This window comes from Coregonus clupeaformis, chromosome 24 (genome assembly GCF_020615455.1).
Source record: "Coregonus clupeaformis isolate EN_2021a chromosome 24, ASM2061545v1, whole genome shotgun sequence".
NCBI lineage: Eukaryota > Metazoa > Chordata > Actinopteri > Salmoniformes > Salmonidae > Coregonus > Coregonus clupeaformis.
In genome coordinates, this window is record NC_059215.1 from 24,820,129 (window position 1) to 24,839,625 (window position 19,497).

Genomic DNA, 19,497 nt, shown 5'->3' on the forward strand with positions numbered 1-19,497 from the left:
AGCCCTCTGGAGCTTTGTGTTTGAACACATGAATACCAGAAGCCGTCCTGGGAAACGGGTAACCAGAGAACCCATTTACCTGCTGCAGTCACACATCCACAGGTCTCACCGGCCTCCGCCCCAGTCCCTGCACATGACTGCAGACTCCTGCAAACTTTCACTCCCTCACTCTCACTGCATGGTCTCTTGTGTGTCTCTCTTTCTCACAGAGAGGTGATTGAGTTACATTCAAGCCCTCAATGCCCCCACCCTCCACCACCCACCTTCTCAGAGAATAATGGCCTTGTTGTAGCGGTGGATGGTGGTAGGGTTGATTGGTGGAGGGATGGGGGGGTGATTGTGATTGCTCGGTGGACAAACAAACGTTGTTGCCTGGTTAGGGTGCTTGATGAGAGGCTCTCCTGTGTTTTGTGTGAGCAGGGATATTTAGGGAGTGGGGCCCTGAGGCCTGGGTTTGCCCAGAGGGCTCTAGTGAAGACTACGACGGCTTCCCCAGAACAGTTCACGCTCTGTGGCGGAGGCGGCTTCTGTCAATAAGCACAGCAAACACAGAAGTGTGCCCCCAATGTTTTGGACTGTGGACAGATTGAGTCCATTGATTACCCCATGTCAATAGAATTCAAAGGTCCACCACTCCTCCGTGTTGTAGGTTAAGTCATGCCTCGACTTGAATTTGGATTAATCGAATACCATCACGTTTTGTCAACCTTGTCTGACTGGTGTTTCCACTAGATCATTTTACCTTAGACATAACACTAAAGGCGTCAGCATGCTTCAGTTTGGTGAACCGAACGAGTGTGCTCGCATACTCCCTTAAAATACCTTCGCATGAAAAACAAGAAAAAAGCGGCAATAGTACTTTTTGTCCATTTTGAGACGTCGTAGCCAGTCCCTAAAAATAGTCATAATTAATCTATGATAACTCAAGTGTCATTCTTTTAGATTTTTTTGCGGAGGAGATCTAAAGTCGCGCAATTTTGCATCTGACTAGGATGTTTGGTGCAGAATTCTCAAGTGAAACAATGTGCATGAGGACAAGTCGTCTTCTCGTTGAATGACTACAGGCACTTCATTGAAGAATGCCTACTGTTGACCAATTGGCAACGATGCGGCGTAGACTTTGACTACCGACTTCCGCTTGCCTTGAGAGAAAAAAATGTGTGCCCGAACCGCCGAAAAAAAACCTTGCCGAAGTCCAAAACATCATAATATATGCACAAACTGTTTTGGCTGGGAAGCATGCAGACGCCTTTAGTCTTTGAAGCAACACACACAGGAGTCAGGGCTGGTGCAAAGGGGGTTATGTGTTTTGTTTTTCTGAACATGCACCTGATTGCATCATCTCTATAAGCGTTCAACACATACAGTGTTTATAGAACCACTTGAGTCAAATACCGTGGAGTGTTCTAAAGTTGTGGGGAGAGCTGTTGGTTTCAATTGAGCTGGAATGCAATGGAACTCCATTTCCTTTTAGATGGGGAAAAATAAAATCTGTTAGCCATTAGATTGCAGCATGCACTGTATAGCTCCACCAACAACTACAACAGCCTAATTCAACTCCTGCCTGTTTCATTAGTACACAACAACCACTGAGGCTCCCATTACCATCTGATATGAGTTAATCTGATCATCACAGATTGATCATCTGATATGGTGATGCCGCAGTCAGGAGCACAGTGCTGTACTTCTCCTCTTAGCCCGCGGTGGCCCAGCGTTATTTTATCTGCTTAGGCCTGTTGCTGGGCCAATAGTAAAGGCTATGGACAATAGGCTAATGGACACGTGCAGAGCAGAGCGCTTCAGCAGTGAGACAGGGAGATAATGGGAGTGCATCAGCTCCCTGTTTAGAGGTAGAGATGTCACAGTGGTAGCTAGCATGGGGATACTACTTTGTGTAGTGTGTGTGGGCGTCCCATTGTAATGCGGGATTACCAGGGCCTATTGTGGGCCTGTAATTCTCACAGGAAGTATTTGAGCACAGTTAAGAGGTCAAACCATACTGGGATCTTTTCAATAAAGAGAATGCTGCTTAACAGGTCTGTGGTTTGTTGTGGTCCTTTTGAGTAGCCTACATTTTACTGCCCTGCCTCTTTTTGTACAGTACTTCTGTATTGGGAACTACTACCTGTATACACATTTGGAGCAGCAACTGATGCCATTTTCCCCAATGTTATCATACCATAGGATCAGAAGCTATCATTTTACTGTAAAAACAGTAGCACTCATTCTAAACAAACTGTGTGATTGTCAGCATGGTTGTAACAAATGTGCTGAGAACTATGTTGCTTGACAAAGACTTGCGAGGTCTGTGACCTGCTTCCGCCTAGAAGAATGCTCTGGTTGGACACCCCTTCAAATTAGTGGACTCTGCTATTTCAGCTACACCCGCTGCTGATAAGTTTATAAAAATGAGCACACTGCCATGCAATCTCCATAGACATTGGCAGTAGAATGGCGCCACCTTTCCAACAAGTCAGTTCGTCAGATTTCTGCCCTGCTAGAGCTGCCCCGGTCAACTATAAGTGCTGTTATTGTGAAGTGGAAACGTCTAAGAGCAACAACGCCTCAGCCGTGAAGTGGTAGGCCACGCAAGCTCACAGAATGGGACCGCCGAGTGCTGAAGCGCGCAGCGTGTAAAAATCACCTGTCCTCGGTTGCGACACTCACTACCGAGTTCCAAACTGCCTCTGGAAGCAACATCAGCACAAGAACTGTTCGTCGGGAGCTTCATGAAATTGGTTTCCATGGCCGAGCAGCCGCACACAAGCATAAGATCACCATGCGCAATGCCAAGCGTTAGCTGGAGTGGTGTAAAGCTTGCCGCCATTGGACTCTGGAGCAGTGGAAATGCGTTCTCTGGAGTGATGAATCATTCTACACCATCTGGCAGTCTGATGGACGAATCTGGTTTGGCGGATACCAGAAGAATGCTACCTGCCCGAATGCATAGTGCCAAGTTTGGTGGGGGAGGAATAATGGTCTGGGGCTGTTTTTCATGGTTCAGGCTAGGCCCCTTAGTGCCAGTGAAGGGAAATCTTAACGCTGCAGCATACATACATTCTATACTATTTTGTGCTTCCAACATAGTGGCAACAGTTTGGGGAAGGCTCTTTCCTGTTTCAGCATGACAATGCCCTCATACACAAAGCGAGGTCCATACAGAAATGATTTGTCGAGATCAGTATGGAAGAACTTGATTGGCCTGCACAAAGCCCTGACCTCAACCCAATCGAACACTTTTGGGATGAATTGGAACGCCAACTGCGACCCAGGCCTAATCGCCTGACCTCACTAATGTTCTGGTGGCTGAATGGAAGCAAGTCCCTGCAGCAAGGTTCCAACATCTAGTGGAAACCTTGACTGGTACTGTGTATAGACTCGGGAGAGGCGAAGGTTGATAGCCATGTGTCAGAGGATACACCGTACAACTGGCAACCCAAGTCAGCATGCATGCGCCCGGCCCGCCACAAGGAGTCGCTAGAATGCAATGGGACAAGGACATCTCGGCCAGCCTAACCCTCCCCTAACCCGGAAGACTCTGGGCCAATTGTGCGCCGCCTCATGGGTCTCCCAGTCGCGGCCGGCTGCAACACAGCATGGGATCGAACCGGGGTCTGTAGTGATGCCTCTAGCACTGCGATGCAGTGACTTAGACCGCTGCGCCACTCGGGAGGCCCAAGGATATTTTATCAGGATATTATCAGGCTACAATGTTTTTATTTGTTGGCTTTATGTAGGCTATTTTTACATAGTTGGCAATAGAAGTTACTTTGAGATTTGTATAATTTTTCATTTCAATTTAGGTACAATTTAGATTAACCACATGACAATGATTTTGGGATACGAATACCTTATTATAAATTAAACTGTTCCATGAAAATGTGCATATGAAAATCATAACTGGCATGCAGATCGGCAGAAATGGTAAGATAAATTGGCACTCGACATGAAAAAGGTTTAGACAGTAGCCAATAAGCTATTGTGGCTATTTGAGCATAATGTAGGCCTACCAACAAAACCAATGGAACAAATCCCATAACATTTTCACATGGAAATAGCTTTTGATTTCTATGATATAGCCGACAGTAGCCTATATGTGGTGTTCAATGCAGGCCTACATTGCATGAGACTTTTAAAAACTTAACTCCACATTGCTGACCTATACTTATCTATAACTGGGCTAATAACTCGCTAATTAGCAAAGAATATCAACAAATGTGCACACGCGGCTCTGCGCTCTGATCTGAACTAATCTGCAAAGCGCATTCACTCGCAGGTGATTGAAAGACCGCTCATGGGCTACCCCCGCCAATAGAATTCTACTTCATTGCGCTACAACAATATCACAGACTCAATCTTACAAAGTTAGATTTGTTTTGGTTTGTTGCATTGAAAAGGGGCTGATATAATGTTGATTCGATCACAGAAAAAACTTTGATCTATATAGTGCAAACTAATGGGGTGAACTCAGTGAAGTTCAATCTCTTGCTTCTCTGCGCGGCATGGCATTTCTTCTGCGCGACAGTCCTGGAGGATGTGCGCAGTTTAGAGAGAACATTACTTGTCAGAACACACAATGAAACCTGCATAGGAAGGGAAAGGCCTCAGCTCCCTAGCGTAGAGCCTTCACTCCTTTATTTAGGGGTCTTGCTAGTCGCTGAACTTGTGAGTGAATGAAGCAGGGCTCTTTGTCAATTCATCTCTCCTTGATTCCTCGCATAATCTCACCTCATCTCTCCTCGACTCCTTCTAAAAACACATTGGAGAAGAACGCATTAGGCGAGGGACCTTCTCCTCCAATATGGTTGGGTAGGAGCCGAGGAGATAGGATGCAAGAAATCGCAAGAAGACCAATTGAGATTAGCCCAGGAGCATCCCATTATAGGATTAGGCCTAGATGTCTGTAGGTTTACTGTACATGATGGGTAACAGGATTGCATACCAGGTACAGTACAGTGTCCTGTGCACTGCACATGCAAGTGTGTATGTCCACTGCAGGCTTTACATATTGTTGATATCACACATAACAGGTGAGTTAGTGGTGGGCTGGGGGGGCTTTAAAGTGGATTCATCCTAAGGGCCCTCTATGTCCACAGGGACAAGCCCGCATTTGCTCACAGAATGCTCTAGGGTTAGTGGACTGTTGTCCCACTGTTATTGCCTTGTCTGGAAGTGACTGTGCTATTTTAAAATCAAAGTTTATTGGTCGCGTACACAGATTTTCAGATGTTATCGAAGGTGCAGTGAAATGCTTTCTAGGGCAAATACGTTGTGCTCCAGTGTGCACTGGAATGCTGAAGCAAGCAAATGCATTTGTCTTTGTGAGACAGTGGGCCACATCAAGCCGTTTGGGATCTGAATTCCTCCTCGCTCTTGGCTTCGAGATAGTTAACCCCTACACATGCACATCATACACATTATTCTAAGCCATCCACATCTCCCTACCCCCATTTTATTATCTTATCTGTCTGGCTCCATGATTAGGGCCTAGACCCATTAGTTGGAGTTAATTAGCCTCAGTTGCATTGTCTATGTCTTGCAAAGCACTTAGAGAAGTCTGACTAACAGTAAGACAATTTGTTTTGGTCATGGGGTCTGCTAGTGCTCAGTATTTTTTTGGGGACAGCAGATTTAGAAAAATGCTGAGTAGATCATGTGTTAAAGCTTTTATACCAGTGGAGGCTCCTCAGAGGAGGAAGCTAGTGTGTGTGTGTGTATATATATATATATATATATATATATATATATATATATATATATATATATATATATATATACTACCAGTCAAGTTTGGACACACCTACTCATTCAAGGGTTTTTCTTTATTTAGTACATTATAGAATAATAGTGAAGACAGCAACTATGAAATAACACATATGGAATTATGTATTAACCAAAAAAGTGTTAAACAAATCAAAATATATTTTATATTTGAGATTCTTCAAATAGCCACCCTTGGCCTTGATGACAGCTTTGCACACTTTTGGCATTCTCTCAACCAGCTTCATGAGGTAGTCACCTGGAATGCATTTAAATTAACAGGTGTGCCTTCTTAAAAGTGAATTTGTTTAACACTTTTTTGGTTACTACATGATTCCATATGTGTTATTTCATCTTTTTTGTCTTCACTATTATTCTACAATGTAGAAAATAGTAAAAATAAAGAAAAACCATTGAATGAGTAGGTGTTTCAACTTGATATACACACAGTGCATTTGGAAAGTATTGAGACCCCTTGACGTTTTCCACATTTTGTTACGTTACAGCCTGAATCTAAAATGGATTAAATAAAAAATGTCCTCATCAATCTACACACGATATACCATAATGACAAAGAGAACAGGTTTTTAGAATTGTTTTCCCAATTTTATATAAAAAAACAGAAATACCTTATTTACATATGTCACGCCCTGACCTAGAGAACTCTTGTTGGTTGGGTCAGGGTGTGAGTTTCAGTTTGAGATCTATGTGGTTATATTCTATGTTGGAGATCTAGTATGTGTATGTCTAGTTTTGGCCGGGTGTGATTCCCAATCAGAGGCAGCTGTCGCTCGTTGTCTCTGATTGGGGATCATACTTAGGTAGCCTGGTTGCCTACCTTAGTTGTGGGATCTTGACTCTGGTTTGGCTTGTTTGTGTGTAGCCATTGTGAGCTTCACGTTACGTTGCTTTTGTTGTTTCTGTTGAGTGTTTTTATTTGTTCTAATAAACATGTACGCATACCACGCTGCACCTTGGTCTGACCCGTCTCTCAACGACCGTGACAACATAAGTATTCAGACCCTTTGCTATGAGACTAGAAATTGAGCTCCATTGACTCCTGTTTCCATTGATCATCCTTGAGATGTTTCTAAAACTTGATTGGAGTCCACCTGTGGTAAATTCAATTGATTGGACATGATTTGGAAAGGCACACACCTGTCTATATAAGGTCCCATAGTTGACAGTGCATGTCAGAGCAAAAACCAAGCCATGAAGTCGAAGGAATTGTCCGTAGTGCTCCGAGACAGGATTGTGTCGAGGCACAGATCTGGGGTAGAGGACCAAAAAATGTCTGCAGCATTGAAGGTCCCCAAGAACACAGTGGCCTCCATCATTCTTAAATGGAAGAAGTATGAAACTACAAAGGCTCTTCCTAGAGCTGGGCGCCCAGCCAAACTGAGAAATCGGGGGAGAAGGGCCTTGGTCAGGGAGGTGACCAAGAACCCGATGATCACTCTGACAGAGCTTCGGAGTGCCTCTGTGGAGATGGGAGAACCTTGAAGAAGGACAACCATCTCTGCAGCACTCCACCGATCAGGCCTTTATGGTAGAGTGACCAGACAGAAGCCACTCCTCAGTGAAAGGCACACGACAGCTCGCTTGGAGTTTGCCAAAAGGCACTTAAAGGACTCTCAGACCATAAGAAACAAGATTCTCTGGTCTGATGAAACCAAGATTGAACTCTTTGGCCTGAATGCCAAGCGTCACGTCTGGAGGAAACCTGGCTCCATCCCTACGGTGAAGCATGGTGGTGGCAGCATCATACTGTGGGGATGTTTTTCAGCGGCAGGGACTGGGAGACTAGTCAGGATTGCTGGAAAGATCAATGGAGCAAAGTACAGAGAGATCCTTGATGAAAACCTGCTCCAGGGTGCTAAGGATCTCAGACTGGGGCGAAGGTTCACCTTCCAACAGGACAACGACCCTAAGCACACAGCCAAGACAATGCAGGAGTGGCTTCGGGACAAGTCTCTGAATGTCCTTGAGTGGCCCAGCCAGAGCCCGGACTTGAACCCGATCGAATATCTCTGGTGAGACCTGAAAATAGCTGTGCAGCGACACTCCCATTCCAACCTGACAGAGTTTGAGAGGATCTGCAGAGAAGAATGGGAGAAACTCCCCAAATACATTTGTGCCAAGCTTGTAGCGTCATACCCAAGAAGACTCGAGGCTATAATCGCTGCCAAAGGTGCTTCAACAAAGTACTGCGTAAAGGGTCTGAGTGCTTATGTAAATGTGATATTTCAGTTTTTTATTTCTTATAAATTTGCAAAAAAATTCTGAAAACCTGTTTTTGCTTTGTCATTATGGGATATTGTTTGTAGATTGATGAGAGGAAAAAACAATTTAATCAATTTTAGAATAAGGCTGTAACGTAACAAAATGTGGAAAAAGTCAAGGGGTCTGTATACTTTTCGAATGCACTGTATGTGTGTGTGTGTGTGTGTGTGTGTGTGTGTGTGTATGTATGTGTGTGTATACATACACAAACAAAAAAACAAGAGTATGTGGACACCCCTTCAAATTAGTTGATTCTGCATAATAAAATTGGTTCATAGAGGCATTTTCGATATGTTCCCCCTTTTCTTAACTCTGGCTGACGTGGGTGATGTAGACAAGGATCACATGCGTAAATTGATGGGGTTATATCTGAGCCAAACTCTGCTCAAATTTGAGGATTACTTCCCTTCACAATGTGATCCACGCTCGGGAAAGCAGTGGATGTGTAATCCATCCACCAGCACTGAAGAGACTCACATCTTGTCACTGGTTCTTGAGGATAAACTATTGGAGCTACCTGTGACCAAGGCTTGCGCGCTCGTTTTAATGAGATGCCTTTCCACATTCTGGCTGTTCAGCAGTGGAGAATACCTGCTACTCAGTGAGATGGCAGTGAAGACGTTCATCCCCTTTCATTCTACCTACTTATGTGAGACCGGCTTCTCCTCTCTTGCTTCAACAAAATCTAAGTATTGCTGCACACTGGCTATTAAAAACACCTTGAGTGTCCCTCCTCCTTCTGTCCGAGGTTTGACCTGTTGGTGTCAGAGACAGGCACACCCGTCTCAATGATTAGGTGAGTCAAACATCTTGTACTATTATTTGTTTATAAAGATTGTTGTTACATTGTTTTTATTGACAGCCCAGGTAATGTGATATGACTAAATTATGTTTTTGTTTTGTCATTTATAGACAGACAGCCCCTGAAGACAGCCCATACAGACAGACAAACTAGACAGCCCTTGAAGACAGCCCATGAAGAAAGCACAGAGAGAGACACTGCCCATGAGTACAACACAGACAGACAGGCAGGCAGGCAGGCAAACAGATAGACAGACAAACCATGAACGAAGCAAAGTAAATAAATGATTCATTAATTTAGTGTAAAGTAAAAGAATCAATGAAAGAAAATGTTTTTATAAAGAAAATGTATATATTTCTTACCAAAGCGGTCCCCAGAGGAAGGCCATGCCTTGCTGGTCCCTGGCACAACAAAGTTTTGAGAAAGGCTGGTATAGACAACAGTACGACGTCAACGCTTAGGAAGGATGGGAGGTATTACCTGAGCGGGGCTGGGTCTGTCTATGAGTCAATATCTTACTGCGGCCTTGAAATATCAAGAGAGGGTCCAGGCTCCTAGATGGAGTCCATCATCTCTGTAGAGCATCTTTTGTTTCCAAAAAGTGTTGAAATTGTCAATAAAAGTTAAGCCAAAAGCGTGGCAGTACTCTTTAAGCCAGATTTGAAGTGCTAAGAGGCTACTCAACCTTTCGCAGCCGCTACCCAGCAACGGCACGGGGCCAGAGATAATCGGTGGCTTTTCAGAGCCTTTCAGGGTGTAGATCAGCTCAATAAAATCCTGTTTCAATTCACTTATATATTTGTCCTTATCAACTCATATCTGAATAAAAATGCAATAGGCTTTCTTTCCACACTCCAGAGTATCAGAGCGGTCTTGTGATCTGCTTTAACCGGTTAGCTGTCTGTAGAAAGTACCGAAGTTGAAATTAACCTATTTTTGTTTTTTATTAACAATTTATTCCTTAGTTGTTAGTAAAAAACAAAAATAGGTTAATCAAACTTCCATTTGATTTTCCAAACCCAAAACCCCACTCTGGTCTGTCGAGGCTGCCTCGCAAGGCTTTCCCGGAAGTATTGGCCAGTTGGAACTGGGTTTGAAAACTCTGTGGTAATAACAAACCATTAGCACTTGCAGGCACAAATAATTTGAAATGGTCCAATTAGTAGCTAATGTCAGGAAGTGAAATAACTGCCTCATTTGTGCAAATTGGGGCTCAATTTGGATGTTGTTCTTGCTGTCACGTGGCATCAATCTTCGCAGCCACTGCACAACAGATTTAAACACTCCTGCGATTTTAAAATGTTTCCTTTTTTTAAAACAATATCCCAAGTATACAGTAATTTACACACACTTAAAGCGCAGCTGAAACGAAAAGCCAACATCTCTGGTTGAAAACGGCCTATGTGACATCGATATGGGTCTGAAACATTTATTCTAGTGTCAAAAGTGTAAATAGGATGGGCTATCCAAAGTCTATCCAACTTTGCCACAGTCGCACACCAGTGGGATGAAGCTAATTGGCGAAAGAAGTTGTCTGGCTTGCTAGCCTAGGCTACTTTCAGACACATTACCTGGTTAGACTGTTTCAAGTTATCTAGAAGGGTGAACTGTGTACTGTTTTGTCAGAGTGAATGTGCAAACGCTTCCCATGTGCGAACACAAGAGACGCCCACATCAAAGCACGCCCCCAAGACCCAAATCTCATTCTCTGTCGCATTTCCTAATAAGGAGGAAGGAAACCGAGGCTAAATCAGTCAGTTCAGCCCCCCTTTAAGCGGGAAAAAAAGTTTTCAATTAAATTACGTTTTTAAGACAAATGCAAACTTCAAGGAGTAGGCCATTCAAGGAGTTGGTCTGATGGTCTAATGTGATGTCATCGACCTCCCCCCCTTGCTTGCACGAACAATGGAGGAGGAAGAGTAAAGGCCCATCCCCCACATGTGCCATGTCATGTCATACCTGGATGTGCCTTTTGTTAAGTAAATTAGGTGATAAATAAGGTGAAAAGGAGTGCCATTTTAACTGTGAGCGGATGATAAAGCTGTCTTAAGGGGCTCAACATCAATTTCACACGGCGCACTCTAAACGATGTGTTGAATTTCACACTTTAAATGGGATCGTTTTAGCTTAAGCACATTTTATAGAAGATGGGGGTGTGTGTGCGTGCGTGTGTGTGTGATTGAAACTAGTTTTCAATGACATACAGTGGCTTGCGAAAGTATTCACCCCCCTTGGCATTTTTCCTATTTTTCCTATTTTGTTGCCTTACAACCTGGAATTAAAATTGATTTTTGGGGGTTTGTATCATTTGATTTACACAACATGCCTACCACTTTGAAGATGCACATTTCTTTTTTTTGTGAGACAAATAAGAAATAAGACAAAAAAATAGAACTTAAGCGTGCATACTTTCACCCCCCAAAAGTCAATACTTTGTAGAGCCACCTTTTGCAGCAATTACAGCTGCAAGTCTATTGGGGTATGTCTCTATAAGCTTGGCACATTTAGCCACTGGGATTTGCCCATTCTTCAAGGCAAAACTGCTCCAGCTCCTTCAAGTTGGATGGGTTCCGCTGGTGTACAGCAATCTAAGTCATACCACAGATTCTCAATTGGATTGAGGTCTGGGCTTTGACTAGGCCATTCCAAGACATTTAAATGTTTCCCCTTAAACCACTCGAGTGTTGCTTTAGCAGTATGCTTAGGGTCATTGTCTTGCTGGAAGGTGAACCTTTGTCCCAGTCTCAAATCTCTGGAAGACTGAAACAGGTTTCCCTCAAGAATTTCCCTGTATTTAGCGCCATCCATCATTCCTTCAATTCTGACCAGTTTCCCAGTCCCTGCCGATGGGGAAAAACATCCCCACAGCATGATGCTGCCACCACCATGCTTCACTGTGGGGATGGTGTTCTCAGGGTGATGAGAGGTGTTGGGTTTGCGTCAGACATTTTCCTTGATAGCCAAAAAGCTCAATTTGTTTGGAAAGCTCAATTGTTTGGAGAGCTCCTTGGTCTTCATGGTGCCGCTTGCTTGGTGGTGCCCCTTGCTTAGTGGTGTTGCAGACTCTGGGGCCTTTCAGAACTGGTGTATATATATACTGAGATCATGTGACACTTAGATTGCACACAGGTGGACTTTATTTAACTAATTATGTGACTTCTGAAGGTAATTGGTTGCACCAGATTTTATTTAGGGGCTTCATAGCAAAGGGGGTGAATACATATGCACGCACCACTTTTCCATTATTTATTTTGTAGATTTTTTTTGAAATAAGTTTTTTTTTTCATTTCACTTCACCAATTTGGACTATTTTGTTTTTGTCCATTACATGAAATCCAAATAAAAATCAATTGAAATTACAGGTTGTAATGCAACAAATAGGAAAAACGCCAAGGGGGGATGAATACTTTTGCAAGGCACTGTAGCTTGGGGAGTCATGGCCCGTTTCCACATTTTAGGTTGCCACTTGTTTAGTTGGGAAAGAGTCTCCTTTGACCTTCTCACTCTCGGCTGCAAGAGTAACTAACAACTCCTTCTGAATATAACATCTCTTTTTACTCCCATCTAGCTGCAGGATGGATTGTGAGCAATGCTCAATTAGTATTTTATTGTTCTTTATTCAGGCAATTACTATCTCATCTCACTGTAAGTCACCACACGCCCCTTTCACATGTATGACTCATGTCTCTCACACATTGCAGAGCAACTTGATACAAGGTTCAGTAACACTGCCAGAGATGGTTAGCTCGTGAATGACCATGTTCTGCGGTGTCTGTACCAGTGGGCTGGCAAATAGGGTAGATTGCTTGCTGGTTTGAACATTCTGGACCAGCTAATGAAGTGAAATTATGTTACATGAAGTGAAAAATACATTTACCCACTAAGTTTCCATAGAATAAACACTATAGTTGTTTACACAAGACATCTATAATGCATTTGATAACAGTAGTGCTTCACATACTAGAAATAATGGCGTAGTGCTGTGATATAAAACAAATATAAGGCTATCCCATCTAGTTAGGACGCCCAAAAGTTAGGCTGTTCCAAATTATGGTGTGGTTGAGCAGCATGCCCACATGTGACCTAACTTATCCCTCTGTTGGGTTGTGATTCTGTGGAGACTAAAGCAGCTTATCTAGGTAGTCTGGTCTTGCAATCTGTCTATAGACAACCACCACACTTCAGGTCATGTGAGACATGCTGTTAAGGCGATTTCAGAGCTCCATCCATTCTGATTCACAGAAAGAGCCCAGCACTGCCAGCCTTTAAAAACCCCATTAGGTCTCCCTGAGCCATATATTTAGATTACACATTGAGGATACAAAACATTAAGAACACCTGCTCTTTCCATGACATAGACTGACCAGGTGAATCCAGGTGAAAGCTGTGATCCCTTACTGATGTCACTTGTTAAATCCACTTCAATCAGTGTAGATGAAGGGGAGGAGACGGGTTAACATCAACCCCATCGAACATCTTTGGGATGAATTGGAAAGCCGACTGTGAGACAGGCCTAATCTCCCAACATCAGGGCCCGACCTCACTAATGCTCTTGTGGCTGAATGGAAGCTAGTACCTGCAGCAATGTTCCAACATCTAGTGAAAAGCCTTCCCAGAAGAGTGGAAGCTGTTATAGCAGCAAAGGGGGGGACCAACTCCATATTAATTGCCATGATTTTGGAATGAGATGTTCAACATACACTACATGGACAAAAGCATGTATCTCTTGAACAGGACACCATTCAGTATTTCAGTGCGGTCTCATTCAGGTGCCTAAGGTTGAATAGCTCGTTCTCCAATGATTTGGTGGGGTGACATAACAAACAAATACCACAGGAATTTATAACCCTAAAATTGTATGGAAGAATGTAAAGAATATACATCACCAAGAGCCGGGCGTCATGTAATTTGATATTTTTTATGTGTTATATAAAGGGAAGACATATTTTTGTTGTCTCTCAGCTCTTTACAATATGAGTTCCTTGAGGGTGAGTTGTTAGTAATAGAAAAATGTAATGGTTGTTTCCCATTCCACCAATTACTATGCGCAACCAAATGTTTGCACAGAAGAAAATGTAAAAGCTAAATTGTGTTACATTTTAGATGGGTAATGGGATTTGCCAGTCTAGGCCACATGCAAAATGTAGGTAGGCACATTTTCACTAGGCATAGATACACTGCTACTTTGAACTACCTTGAAAAGAAGCATAGTGTTTGGTTTGTTTATATGTTATGGGCAACCTATGATTTGGTACTTTTGATTAAGCTGTTACTATACACAGAATGTAGCCACAACAAGACCGGGTCATTCTTACAGTGAGGGAAAAAAGTATTTGATCCCCTGCTGATTTTGTACGTTTGCCCACTGACAAAGACATGATCAGTCTATAATTTTAATGGTAGGTTTATTTGAACAGTGAGAGATAGAATAACAACAAAGAAATCCAGAAAAACGCATGTCAGAAATTTTATAAACTGATTTGCATTTTAATGAGGGAAATAAGTATTTGACCCCTCTGCAAAACATGACTTAGTACTTGGTGGCAAAACCCTTGTTGGCAATCACAGAGGTCAGACGTTTCTTGTAGTTGGCCACCAGGTTTGCACACATCTCAGGAGGGATTTTGTCCCACTCCTCTTTGCAGATCTTCTCCAAGTCATTAAGGTTTCGAGGCTGACGTTTGGCAACTCGAACCTTCAGCTCCCTCCACATATTTTCTATGGGATTAAGGTCTGGAGACTGGCTAGGCCACTCCAGGACCTTAATGTGCTTCTTCTTGAGCCACTCCTTTGATGCCTTGGCCGTGTGTTTTGGGTCATTGTCATGCTGGAATACCCAGCCATGACCCATTTTCAATGCCCTGGCTGAGGGAAGGAGGTTCTCACCCAAGATTTGACGGTACATGGCCCCGTCCATCGTCCCTTTGATGCGGTGAAGTTGTCCTGTCCCCTTAGCAGAAAACACCCCCAAAGCATAATGTTTCCACCTCCATGTTTGACGGTGGGGATGGTGTTCTTGGGGTCATAGGCAGCATTCCTCCTCCTCCAAACACGGCGAGTTGAGTTCTCCTCTGAATCATTCAGATGTTCATTGGCAAACTTCAGACGGGCATGTATATGTGCTTTCTTGAGCAGGGGGACCTTGCGGGCGCTGCAGGATTTCAGTCGTTCACGGCGTAGTGTGTTACCAATTGTTTTCTTGGTGACTATGGTCCCAGCTGCCTTGAGATCATTGACAAGATCCTCCTGTGTAGTTCTGGGCTGATTCCTCACCGTTCTCATGATCATTGCAACTCCATGAGGTGAGATCTTGCATGGAGCCCCAGGCCGAGGGAGATTGACAGTTATTTTGTATTTCTTCCATTTGCGAATAATCACACCAACTGTTGTCACTTTCTCACTAAGCTGCTTGGCGATGGTCTTGTAGCCCATTCCAGCCTTGTGTAGGTCTACAATCTTGTACCTGACATCCTTGGAGAGCTCTTTGGTCTTGGCCATGGTGGAGAGTTTGGAATCTGATTGATTGATTGATTGCATCTGTGGACAGGGGTCTTTTATACAGGTAACAAGCTGAGAGTAGGAGCACTCCCTTTAAGAGTGTGCTCCTAATCTCAGCTCGTTACCTGTATAAAAGACACCTGGGAGCCAGAAATCTTTCTGATTGAGAGTTGGTCAAATACTTATTTCCCTCATTAAAATGCAAATCAATTTATAACATTTTTGACATGCGTTTTTCTGGATTTTTTTGTTATTCTGTCTCTCACTCTTCAAATAAACCTACCATTAAAATTATAGACTGATCATTTCTTTGTCAGTGGGCAAACTTACTAAATCAGCAGGGGATCAAATACTTTTTTCCCTCACTGTAGGTCAGGACACTTGAACTTTAGTTCAACATTTGTTGAGTTCCTTATTTTGCAGTCTTCCTGTCAGATCAATTAATCTATTACCTCTCTGTCAGGAATTTCCTATCATGCCCCATGCCCGTCTCTGTCAGAGTCGGCCACAGTCATCGTGTCAGTGATGACATCACCAACACCGAGCTAGTCACTCTGCTGATTCCTGAGTGGCTCCATATTTACTTTAAGAGAGTGCGATCCCAGTATCCCTTGCTCGAATCAACGCAGGTTTCTAATCCAGCCCAAATGTGTCACTCGCTGCAGCTTTTTCTGCAGCTGCCAGCTAAAAGTGAATCCTGTCTGCAGCTGGGGCCGTGTCCCGGGCCAACAGACTAGAGCACAAAGCTCTAATGAGCCAGACTGCTGGTCCACACAGTTTCTGCTGGGACTCAAGCTGCAGGAGTCATTGGCCCGATGACAATGCTGTCAATCCTCATCCACTTACAGTCTGGCTAAGTCAATGTTTCCCCTACCATCACTTGGCATAAGCGGGCACTGAGCGATGCACCCCCACCTGGCTTTGGTGCTCTTTGCCGAAGAATTTGGCTTCAATTGGTAGAAACTGTGTCAGCACCTCTAGATTTGCTGCAAGGGCCTTTGCACAATTGTGTATGTATGCGTTGATGTCTTTTAGAAAAATACATGAGTTGTGTAGCAAAAGCACGGGCAGGCTTTGTTTACGGGACCATGACGGAGGTGTAGGTGGGTGGTAGAAACTCCCAGGAGGCAAGGTCCAGCCTAAAACTAGTCACAAGTTAAAGTACATTGTTTGAGCCCCATGTGCTCTCTCTCGCTCTCTTAATTCAAAGGACATGGGAAACAGGTTTACATTTCCAAAGCAAGTTGAATAGTTAATAACAAAAGTGGCATAAACAATCAGAAATTAAAAGTAAATATTACATTCACAAAAGTTTCAAAAGAAGAGACATTTCAAATGTTTATTACTGGCTATGTACAAATAGTTGAAGTACGAAAGGGAAATAAATAGACAGATATAGTTTGTATTTACATTTTTACATTTACATTTTTAGTCATTTAGCAGATGCTCTTATCCAGAGCGACTTAGTGCATACATTTTCATACCGGCCCCCCGTGTGAATCGAACCCACAACCCTGGCGTTGCAAACGCCTTGCTCTACCAACTGAGCTACACAGGGAGCAATGATGTTTGTTCTTCACTGGTTTCCCTTTTCTTGTGGCAACAGGTCACAAATCTTGCTGCTGTGATGGCACACTGTGGTACTTCACCTACCTAGTAGATGTGGGAGTTTATCAAAATGTGATTTTGTTTTCAAATTCTTTGTGGGTCTGTGTAATCTGAGGGAAATCGGTCTCTCTCAGTATCTCTGCCGAACTGAAGGTGTGTAGAGAATCCTGTGCCTGAAGGCTGGCTGATTACTGGAATGTCTTCAGGTGTGCCAGTTCAGGACTAGATGATTGGGAGAACGGCCCACAGTAGCCCTATAGTTTCAACTTTCGGGTCAGGCCGCGCTACTTTTAATTTGCCCTAAGGCTTTTACCTCTGTCCCTGAATCAGGTGCTTCAAAACCCTGTATGATTTTCTTCTAAAAATGCATTGCAGCTAATTTTCTCTCTTTCTCTCCTCTATAGTTAATAAGCACAAACCATGGATCGAGACGACTTATCATGGCATCGTAACAGAAAATGACGACAAAGTACTTCTGGACCCTCCACTTATCGCCCTGGACAAAGACGCCCCACTGCGCTACGCAGGTGAGAGAGGAGCGTTTTCTTCTACTCTATCCTGATAGGTCCTTTTCTCTGAACCCCTTGATTCATGGATTCTGTTTTTTATGTACCATAAAAGGCGAAGATAACAAATATAACCATTACAGATTCATTAGATTTAATCATTTGTCAATATCCTAAGTGTACAATGCTGCAAGTCAGAAGTTTGCTAGCGAGCAGATGTTGTAATTTATCGTTTTTCATTGGTTACTCATGCTTCTTTGCTCTTCATAAACTTTTCAGTAGCGAATTGGGGATGCAGTAGCTACACATGATACAATGTTAGGATTCATAGGGAATCTATTTACTTGACATTTCTATATGATCTTAAACCCAATTTGACCTCTGCAATATGTTAGTATGTGAAGAAGCATCAAGTTAATCTCTTTATTTTACGGCCGAGCTATGTCATCTGTGCTGCTTCTGCAAAGTCCAGTCATACACTCTACGTTAATCTACGTTAAGTGCACCACCCAGTTTATGTTCCAAATCTTGCCAGCGGAGAAATTGCATATTAGATTTGTTTTTACCACACAGTGGTACGCAGCTGGTCGCCATATCCACCATAAGGATCCTTTCATATCCAGATCAATCAGAAGTTTCCCTTTAATGTTTATCACAGACGAGAGGCACAATTAAACTGAGATGTGCCAAGGCAGCATTAGGGCACTTTTTTTAATCACACAAGAGATTGACTTTGGCTGCGGTTCAAAGCGCTGTGGCATTGGGAATAGCTTTTTTCCCCTCCATCCCATTCATTCTGTGATCTTCAGTACTCCCTACACAACTCTCCCATGTCCCTTGTTGTGCCCTTGCCCCTTTCTTTTTATCACACATTAAGTGAATTTACTGTACTTAATCAACTGAGATGGGTGTGCCGTTTTTCCTCAGAGAAAACAACTAAAGAATTCCACAAATTCTATTCCTGTTATATTCTAGACTAGAACTTGACCACAATGAAATGGTCTGTCTACGCCAAATTGTTAATGTATTTGATTTGAACGGCAGGGTGCACAACACAGCCCAATGCAAGGGTGGACCAGCCCAATAGAGAACTCAACGTGAAGAGGAATCAAAATGCCCATTCACTGCACAACGATGGGTTCCTCTTACAGTAGTAAATTGGAGTTCAATGGAGCGCTCTACGCTGTCCTTTCTTCTTTGTACGCCACTCACCACTTTGATGAGGAGGGCAGGGAAAGTGGACAGCGTGTCCCAGCAAACTGGCCCTCCCAGGAACCGACAATCTGGCCTCACGTGGCAGCCGGGGTGACTATCAGTGGCTTGCCAAACCTCGTTCTGCCAATCCCCCTCTGTGTACAAAGTACAAACAAGGCTCACTGCAGAGTGTCACGAACCGGCTCAAGTTCGTAACAAAAGGGAGACACGTGGAGACAAGGAATACTCAAAGTATATATTTATTAACTAAAGTAAACTAAATCAAATAACAATGGTGTGTGTAATCAGTAGTGTAAGTGAGTGTTTGCATGCATAAATGTAATATGGAAAAGTATCTGCCTGGAGAGAGTCTCCTCAATGAATGTGGAAGAGGTCCATTTATGCTGGGACACACCCGGCCCAGGTGTTTCCCATGTAGCTGACGACCCTCCCAACTCCGCCCACCGGCATCCTAATAAGGAAACAAGAGCAAAGAGAGAATACGGCAGACAGAGTGGGAGGGTCGTCACACCCCCCCATAAGACCGGGGACCAACAAGGACCCCGGACCAACGTACTCAGCCCCGCGTCCCAAACCGACAAATTGTACATGTTCACACCTCCACTTGCCCCACCCATCATCCTCCTCTCCAGACCTCAGCAACCTTTACACAGGAAGCAACCTTTAAGAGGAAAGAAGAACCCAAGACTAGGAGGGGACAAACAGGAAAGATAGAACATGACAAAATCAAACAATGGTCGGTCACATCAATATTCATGAACAGGGCGCACGAGAGAGCGCATCAGCAATCACGTTCGAAAGCCTGTTGACAATGAGAAGACCATA

General features: G+C 43.5%; 1 protein-coding gene across 4 annotated transcripts in view; it reads left to right on the forward strand.

Annotated features, from left to right (window-relative positions):
* The window catches only part of clstn1 (calsyntenin 1), an 81,000-nt gene that overhangs the window by 7,299 nt on the left and 54,204 nt on the right, over positions 1–19,497 (forward strand). For all 4 annotated transcript variants that reach the window (XM_045207115.1, XM_041846335.2, XM_045207114.1 and 1 more), the window contains exon 2: positions 17,356–17,478. In XM_045207115.1, coding sequence (XP_045063050.1) covers positions 17,356–17,478 — 123 coding nt within the window. The remainder of the gene's footprint in view (positions 1–17,355; positions 17,479–19,497) is intronic.